Raw genomic sequence first — 9667 nt, forward strand, 5'->3', positions numbered from 1 at the left:
AACAGTGTGCTTCACAGTGAGCGAGCGAGAGCATTTTGCTCTTGCTTGCTCAAAGTGGAACATACTTTTGCTTTTTACACACAGAGAAATGCATGTTAGCTGCTCCTTGTTTGACAAAACAATGCCAGCTCCCACAGGAGGTGGGGAGCTGGCAGGACAGTGGGCCCTTCAGGCTCCCCCAGCAGTCCCCAAGGAACAGACCTGGCCCCGGGGGATGAGTTTGTGGGGCTGAAAATTGCCTAGGAGAGGGCGGCTCATCCCCTGTCCCTTGAAAGAAAATAAGAAAAAAAAGAAATGGGAGGGCCCCGGGTATGGGGTCAAAATCGGCCTGGGAAGGGGGGCCCCAGAGCCTCCCTCCCTTTTTAAATATATCTTTTCTAAAAGAGTCAGGTCCCTGGGATGGAGTTCCCCAGGGCCCAAAGTGATCCAGGAAAGAGAGGCCAGATGGCCCCCCTTCCTAAAAAAATAGGAAATAGAGAAATAAATAAAAAGCTGGCAAATAGCTGGAGGTCATGCCCCCTTTCTCAATCAGTCTGCAAACGTGCCTCCTAGCATGCTGCTGGTGGGTGGAGAGTCCTCAGGAGCCAACTAGTCCTTGTGTTTCCTCCAATAAGGCCCACACAGCCGGATTGTTTAGTGGGGGTCAGAATCCATACCCCTTTCTCCACCTCTCTGCAAAAGCACCTCTCAGCACAATGCTTGTGGGGGCATGATGTCCCCTTGCCTCCTGAGGGCCTCTGAACTACGGTGACTTTTTCCCCAAACAGCAATTATTACTCACCAAGTCCACAAACCTTCACGTTCAGCAGGCCTAACAGGTCCTGGTACCAGTCCAAGATGTCCACCCACCGGTGCCTCAGCTGTTGTTGGGTGTGTGATGGATTTCCGAGCAGTGGAAAACAGGCCAGCGCACCCTCGACCAATGTTTCATACACTCATGGAGAGTATAGCCACTACCAGGCCTGCCGCCTGCTGCCAGGGTGGAGGTGAGGCGTTGCTGCACATAAAAAACTAGTCCTGCCACCTCCACCTCCTTGAATAGTGCACAGGGCTGAACCTCAAGGCGTCTTGTCCTGTCGCAAGGTAAACCCTGTGGCTGGAGGTTCGGTGGAGCCAAGCGGTGCTGCTCCTCAACCTCCGTGAATAAGGCACAGGGCTGAACCTCACTGCGGCGCGGCCTGCCCAAAGGTAAATGCTTTAATAAACATAAAATTCAAAAGCACAAAGACACAGGGTAAGGATATAATAAAACATGAGAGGTCAATAGGTTTTGGAGGAGTAGGCTTTATAAGATTAAGGAGAGATTTAAAAATAGGACCAGCACCATAAAACAGAGCAAAACTAAAATGTCCACGCCAATGCGAACTACATGGTGCAGTTTGTGTGCAATTTAACGGCACAAGAACACATTTCACTTTACGTACGCTGGAAAACATCACATTAATGGGCTTGGCAAGCAACTCCACTCACTCGCAGAGCTCTACGGAGTTGACTTTTTTAACTACTTTGTAGAGTTTCACTTGGCAAACTCTGTCTGGGACTAAACATTTCAAGATACCCATCCACCAAATCATGCCAACAGTAAAATCCTGAGCATATCAAAACTCTAGGACAAAATATCAGAGGAAAACTGTACCAAACCCCTACAGGATCACCCACCTAACCAGTACAGGAACCTCAACGTTGAAATCAAGCACTTCTATAAATGGCTCACTGGCTGCACCAACTGTAATGCTCCCACCAGAAACAAGCAAATGACACAATTGATGGACCGAATGCAGAACAAATCAAAACATTCACCCCCAGTCAAGAGATCTGTGTTAAACACATCATTATTTTGCTCACCATGCCACCCCAGTTTAGACCTGGCCATATGCAAATCAGTCTTGACCCTGTGCCTCATGGGAACAGTCAAGCCCGAACTGCCAAGCCAGGTCCTCCCTGGACGGGAAACAAGCATTCTAGGACTGAGTGGGACGAGTATGCCCAAACGTGGGTCCCATGCTCTCCATGCCACTGGAATCAAGCTATCTTGGCTGAAGAGGGGTGAACCCCCAAAACCGGTCCTAAGGTTCTTTTTTTTCCGTACCTTAGAACCAAACAAACTCATTTGCGGAGTCCCTCAAGGATCATCGCTCAGCACAACATTCTCCAATATCTACATTACTCCCCTCATGTACATCATCAGGGCCAATGGCATCAACATAGTATCCTATGCCAATAACAAACAGCTCATCCTCTCTCCTACTGACTCAGCCAGCACTGCCAAAGCAAACTTCAACAACAGCATGAGCAACATCACTGCTTAAAACAACTGCCTCCATCTCAACACAGGCAAACCTAAGTCCTAGCTTTCAGCCATAACCACTTTCCTTGTGATTCCTCTGTTTGGCCCACCGAACTTGGCCTCCACCTACCCTAGTGGACCATGCCAAGAACCTTAGGATTATCCTGGATACCAACCTTTCCATGAACAGGTAGATGAATGCCCTCTCCTCATCATGCTTCCACATCCTGCAAATAGTATGCAAGATTTTTAAGTGGATCCCACTGAACACCAGACGAATGGTCACCCAGGCTCTTTTCACAAGTAGACGTGATTACAGAAACACCCTCTACGTTGGACTATAATACCACCCACAATTCTACCACCAGACACTCATCCTAAAGAACCCACACAATAGCCACACCTCTCCACATGTCAACATTCTCCACTGTCCAGGAAAGATGTAAGCTCAGGCTACCCACCCACACCTACAATGCACTCCAAAACACCAGTCCAGCTTTCGTCAAACACTGCCTCAACTTCTACCAACTTACCTGACATCTTTGATCTGCATCCAAGGCAAGAGCACACCACCCTCGCATCAAAAAGGTTGATTAACCATACTCTACAAATCCACATAGCATAACATAACCTTGCCCAATTTACAGGTGTATTGGACTGTACAGCACACATATGAAGTAGGAAAAGTTTATTTGTAGTCTAAACATACTTTTGTTTTACTGGAAGGAAACCTTTCCAGTACAAAACCAATGCCAGGCTTATAGATACAGCTTGGTATTATGGTGCAAAGATGTGTGCATGGTGCTAGGCAGCAGAATTATCCACCCACACAAGCAATATAGAACTGTAGTGCTGTAGATCTTGTGCTGTTCTTCTCTCTCCCTCTGACGCAAGGCCTTGTTTGAAAGGTTAATAAGTCGCAATGCTGGTGGTCTACTCTTTAAACCCCCAGCAATCACTATGTTTGGAGTATCTGAATGACCTTGCTCTTGCAATTATTTACTTTATTTTTGTACTGAACTTTTCTCCCAGACCTTTGACCACCAGCAGAAATAAACAAGATGACACATGTGTCCCTGCTGCACCTCCTACACCTTCTACACTGAAGAGACTGAGAACAATTTCCAGACTCCAAGGCATGAGAATCCAGGACAGGCCCTCACCATCAGCAGTGAATGGAAATAACACTGAAAGTTGTTGTAGACAACTTCCCATTGGCTCACCGCCTTGCAGTGTTGTTTTTTTCTTTGATTTATTAAAATTTGTGGTTTGTCAAAATCTGAAATTTTACAACAGAGCATGAAAAGAAGCTAAAATTCACCAATGGAAAGTACTAAATAATGGATTGAAAATTACAATCAGTCCATTACAGTTTTGAATCACCAATTAGTACAGGGAAATACAATTCACCATTTTGTTATCTGATTGCCATCTCAGAAACCCATTAGAGATCAGTACATCTTTCTTCCTCAACCCATCTATTCTTCAAGGTCATATAAGTGAGCACTGCCACCTGGATGTAAGCGTGCTCTCACACATTTCTTACCACCACTGAGATCACCACCTGCCCACAATGCAGAAATACCATAATTTAGGTTTCTAGACTTGTAAAAACCTTGACTTTTTCCACCTTTCTTTACTCAAAGCCTCCATGATGGCCTTATTCTTCAAAGTGTACACAATGGGGTTAACCATTGGGGTAGCCATGGTGTACAACAGCGATATGGCTTTGTTTACGTTCAGTGAGTGTCCTGCTGATGGTGAGACGTACATTATAATCAGGAGTCCAAAGTATGTGCTGACCACCACAAGGTGGGCACTACAAGTAGAAAATGTTTTTTGTCTCCCCTTGGCAGACGGAATTTTAAAAACTGCAGCTATGATACATAAGTAGGATACTATGATGAATATAAAAGATGGAGCTATTACAGAGGATGAGACATAAAATGTGATTGTTTTTATCAGGGAGGTGTCAGAGCAAGCAGCTTTTACAAGAGGTTCAAAATCACAGAAGAAATGGTCAATCAGACTCTGGCCAAAGGTCAGGACTGTGCTCAATACTGAGACATCAAAGAACGCAGTGGAAAAGCCAGTCACCCAGGCACCCGCAGCCAGCTGAAGACAGCATCTCTGGTCCATGAGGGTTGGGTAATGTAAAGGAAGGCATATGGCCACGTATCTGTCATAAGCCATCACTGTGAGAAGGAAGCAGTCTGTGGACACCATCCAACCGAAGAAGAACATCTGGATCACACAGCACTGAAAGGAGATGAGATAGACTTGAGTCAGTAACCCACCCAGGAGGGTGGGCACCACATTGGATGTGGAGCAGACATCCAGGAGAGCCAGGTTCCCAAGGAAGAAGTACATGGGAGAGTGAAGACTGGCTTCCAGGTACACTGTTGCAACCATCAAGATATTTCCAGACACAGTTAACAAATAAACAGTGAGAAACATTAGGGACAGGAAAGGATTCATCCCTGGCATAGCCTGCAGTCCCAGAAGCAGGAATACTGGAGTATCTGATGTGTTCCTTGAACATCCTGATTTTGTCATGGTTGCTGTTTAGAATAAAAAAAAACAGAATTAAATAAATTATAATCCAAACATATTATTAAGTATTTTTGTCAAAGTATTGTGAACACAGTAATCCAGCCCTGATTGAGATAGATCATCAGAATACAGAAGCCCAAAGTGTAATCAACCATCTTTAATTCCAGTAGCTGAATGTTCCTGGGCTTGAATGTCATTATACACGGACACACCACACATGCACACTCAATGACACAGTAACAATTGTGTCACAAAGAAAGAACTAACAACAGCGAGTGAGAACTTCTAAAGACACACAGGCTGCTAAAAAAACATGAACACCTCATTCATTCAATCCCTGCACTGGCGGACCTATGGAATTATTTAATACATTTTATATTTAAATAAATAATTTTATATTTTAAATAAGTAAGTATTCTTTATTGCTTTGATGATATAAAATCCATTTACATAACTGTAGTTAATAGAACAAGCAATAAAAAGGTTAAACCTTTTTGATTCATGGCTAGCGAGCAAGCTCCGTCTGTGAGGGTGGTGTGTTCACAGAACAATCAGTATGACATAAAATAGAGACCACAGTACCTATGTCCGCAATGTAAAGTGCTGGGGCATAAAAAATGTCAGTGCCATCTAAGGTCTAGAATCTTCCCACATTTTGTGTATGCTCATCAACTATAGTACTTCCAGTTAGACTTTGATAGTCAGTTAATACTTACACAATAAGTAGAAGTGTGGCTCAATGGTTGATGCAGAGGTCTGGCCCGGGACCAGGGTTCAATTACCGCCTCAGCGGGTCTTGGGCTCAATTTCCTCGGACCTGATAATTCTCGCCTCGGTGCCTATTCTAATCATATGTCCAACTCTGGGCACTAGCTTGCTTAATCTCCACAATTGCCCCAACAGCGCTGGGATGCCTGGCTTCACCCTGGGGGTACCCAGGAGTCGACATTTCACAGGGAAAAGCCGGGAAGGGTTCCACAGCGGTATGAGTACAGCGCCAGGACGCCCCTTTGCTGGGGCAGCAGTGCGCTTTACAAGTACAGTCATTTCATTTAGGTAGGCATAAAGTGCTGGTGCTTATGGTATGAGTGTGGGCTTTCCACCTTGTGGGTACATAGGACAGGAGTGCATCCATTGCAATGTAAAATAACAACCGGTAGAGAAAGATCCCACTCCTCACAAATTAGTGTTAGGGAAGGCTGACCAGATAAAAAGCATCAAGAGCTAATACATGTGTAATACCACGACCGAGCTCAATGGGACAGTAAGCCTCCCAATTGAAGCCTTGGATCCCCCCGATGATAGAGCAGCACACGCATAAGGTGTTTGGGCAAGTTCACACTTGTCTGAGTTTCCTGATGGAAAATTGACTAAACTATTTGTAATCTGCTTGAAAGCCACGTATTCCATGATTGTGTTCAATCCATCCTCTAGCTGAAAGACTTATTGATTGTTGTTTGACAAAAAAAGCCAAAGGAACTTGTTGTGGGACTGTTTGTCAATTTTCTGCCAGCACAGGTGGGTCATTGTGTCAGGCGGCGAATCTCAACCTCCAAATCAATGTAAATAGGTGTAGTGACCTGGGGCAAGGCACTAGGACCCTGCAGTGGACTGTGGGGACACCAAGGGAACCGGACACCACATACGGTCAAGTATGTGGGAGGGGGCAGTACAGAGGGACGAGGAAGCGTGAGCAGACGTGATTGTAAGCAGCTCAGCACATACCAGAATAATAAAGAATCATCGATCCTTACCTGTCTCCCGTGTATCTGTGGAGGCTGAGGACAAGACAACTGGCAAACGAAGGTGGGATCGTCCACCACCCACAGAAGAGCAGAAGTGGATTGGATTGTTGTTCCCCAGAAAAACAGCGCGACGGAACCAGGAGCCCAACCTGGTCCGCTGGCCAACAGAAGGAACATCGCGGCGATCGGCGTGACGGTGGGGCGAAGAAACTGAGCCAGGAGCCCACCCTGGTCCGAGTTGAGCAGCTAAAGAAGCAGCGACGCGGCAGTCCACCCCGGCCTCCGAAGAAGCGGTAAGAGCGCTGTGAGGCTGCATGCAAGAGGAAAGAAAATAAGGCGCCAGCCAGCGAAACGAAGAGCAGGCAAGCGTCAGCACCCGAGAGTGCTCGCAGAGAATTAAAGTAGAAAGACGTGCGTTAGTTCAAACGAACTATCGCGAGAGCGGCAGCCATTTTAAGAGGTCAGGCAATGCGAGAGGAACAAAGAAACATCGCAAGAATAAGGCGTCCATTTTAAAGTCAGGTAACTAAGCACACATTAAATCTATGGCAAAAAACGCCCGCTTCCATTTGAACTATCTGAGGGAGATGAAATCCTTTATAACGGAGCCAGACTTGAAACAAGCTGTGCAATCACTGGTTGTCTCTAGGATAGAATATGGGTGTACTACACTTGCTGGCCCTCCAAAAATCTCAACAGCACCACTAAAAGCTTGCCTCAATTCAGCGGCAAGGCTTATTACAGGATCTAGGAAATTTGATCATATCTCGCCTCACCTGCAGGCCTTAAACTGATTACCGTACTAAGCTAGAGTACAGATGAAAATGGCATGTATCACCCATAAAGCGATTCATCACAACACACCTAAATATTTAGCCCACAAAATAGAAATCTCAGGAAGAAACAGACTTGTCAGGAGTGCCAATTATCTACTCCTGAAACCACCTATCTTTAAGAAGAAGAAAAAAATATGAGAGAACATTCTCAGGCGTAGCTCCCAGGATATGGAACTCCCTTCCTGCAAACATCAGAAAACAAAGCAAGATACAGAGGAAACAAAGGGACAAATAAAGAATTAAAGAAAAAAAAAAGAAAAAGGGTATGAGAGTGCCAAAGAAGGAAAATGAGCGACAATCATGAGAAGTAGAGCAAGCAAGCAGTATTCCGCAGGCCTCTCCCATTTAGTCTATCGGAGCTGCAAGCAGGGATCAGGTGAGAAAGATGGGTCAGAAAATGTGAGCGCTACATGAGCGCCACTGACGTCCCGGATTGCAAACAACTGCACCTGCTTCTGAATCTTGCAGGGGACGAAATAGAAGATCTGCTTTTAAGATTCCAAACTGATCAAACAGCGGATTACAAAGGAGTGATACAGAGTCTCACACAGAAATTTTACCCTCAACGAAACGTTTACTTTTGAGAGGTACACATTTAACACTGCATGCCAGCAAGAAGAAGAGAGCCTGGACGATTTTGCAACGAGACTGAGAAAACTGGTCACATACTGCGGGTTTGACAAATTTGACAATAAGCAAGCAATAAGAGTGCGTATTATCGAAGGTTGTCAATCAGTGGAGTGCCGAGCACGCATTCTAAAGGAATCAACAACGCTGGAAAATATATTGACGATGGCTTGCACGGAAGCACGGGCCACAGAGCATGCCAAGCAGATGGAGATGGGAAAAGAGAAGAGAGTGGTGTTAGCACATCGCGTCACTGGGAATTAAAAAAAAAAGAATTCCAGGCACCGGGCCTAAGAAAGAAGAGCAAACAAACATGCCACAGATGCGGCCTCGAATTCCCACACGTCGGTGCCTGCCCAGCAATGGGCCAGAAGTGCAGGAAGTTCAAAAGGGACAATCACTATTCAAGCATGTGCATGACCAGACAATTCAGAAGTGAGAGAGGCAGAACAATGAGACAACGGATGACCAGCAACAGGTACGCACGACACATGGAAACGGCTAATCGCAGCTCCCCCGACGAGTCAGAAGAAAAGGCAGCACCTGTGAGGGGGCGAGATTATATCTAATGTCAGACGCGCCCAGAGAAGCCAAAGGGACAGAACATGTTCATCTTGTGGAGAAGAAACAATTAAAGAAAACCGCCACTGTGGGCATCGGCGTAGGGAGACACCAAGCTAAGTTTGTGCTTGACAGTGGAGCCACATGCAACATCATGTGCATGTCAAAGTACAAGAACATTAGAGTGAAACCATAGCTATCACCATCGACCGTGGATGTGTTCACGTGGGGCTCCAAAAGCCCAGTAGAAAATATGGGAACATTTACGGAGACTTTAGCATACAAATGCAGGTCCTACCAAGAAGAAATACACATGCTCAAGGGTGACATCCAGCACCATGCCTGCTACACAATGTGACGCGCAGGTGATGGGGCTACTAGCAATGACATACCACATGTCAGAAATGAAGAACATCCTACAAGAATAGCCAGCTATACTGAAAGGCCTTGGTAAGCTGAAAGGAAAACAGATAACATTACTTATCAATCATAGCATTTGTAAGCGCACTACATACCCATGAGGGTCTCAAGGCACTGGAGGGGGGGAGGGGGGGAGTGCTGCTACTGTTCAAAAAGCCAGGACTTGAGGAGTCTCCTCAAGGTCACGAGGTCTTCAGTCTGCCGTAGGCGGATGGGGAGGATGTGCCACGTCTTGGCGGCGAGGTGGGAGAATGATCTGCTGCCGGCGGTCACTCTTCAGATGTGGGGGATGGTAATGAGGGCGCGGTCTGCGGAGCGAAGCTGGCGGGCGGGAGTGTAGCGGCTGAGTCGGCTGTTGAGGTATGCTGGTCCGGTGCCGTGGAGTGCCTTGTGTGCGTGTGTGAGGAGCTTGAAGGTTATCCTTTTGTTGATGGGGAGCCAGTGCAGGTCCTTCAGGTGGGGTGTGATGTGGCTGTGGCGAGGGATGTCGAGGATCAGGCATGCGGAGTGCGTTGCCGTAGTCCAGTCTACTGCTGATGAGGGCCTGGGTGACCGTCCTTCTAGTTTTGCAGGGGATTCTCTTGAAGATCATGCAAAGCATGCGAAGGGTGTGGAAGCAGGAGGAGGAGATGGCGTTG

The 9667-nt window shown here is 46.4% G+C and overlaps 1 protein-coding gene across 1 annotated transcript; it reads right to left on the reverse strand.

Annotated features, from left to right (window-relative positions):
* Window positions 1-3886: 3886 nt before the first annotated feature.
* On the reverse strand, window positions 3887-4843 carry LOC144798211 (olfactory receptor 6X1-like). The gene has a single exon (XM_078668958.1). The coding sequence runs from the start codon at window positions 4841-4843 to the stop codon at window positions 3887-3889; it is 957 nt and encodes a 318-aa protein (XP_078525084.1).
* Window positions 4844-9667: the final 4824 nt, after the last annotated feature.

The sequence above is a fragment of the Lissotriton helveticus genome, chromosome 12 (genome assembly GCF_964261635.1).
Source record: "Lissotriton helveticus chromosome 12, aLisHel1.1, whole genome shotgun sequence".
Classification (NCBI taxonomy): Eukaryota; Metazoa; Chordata; class Amphibia; order Caudata; family Salamandridae; genus Lissotriton; species Lissotriton helveticus.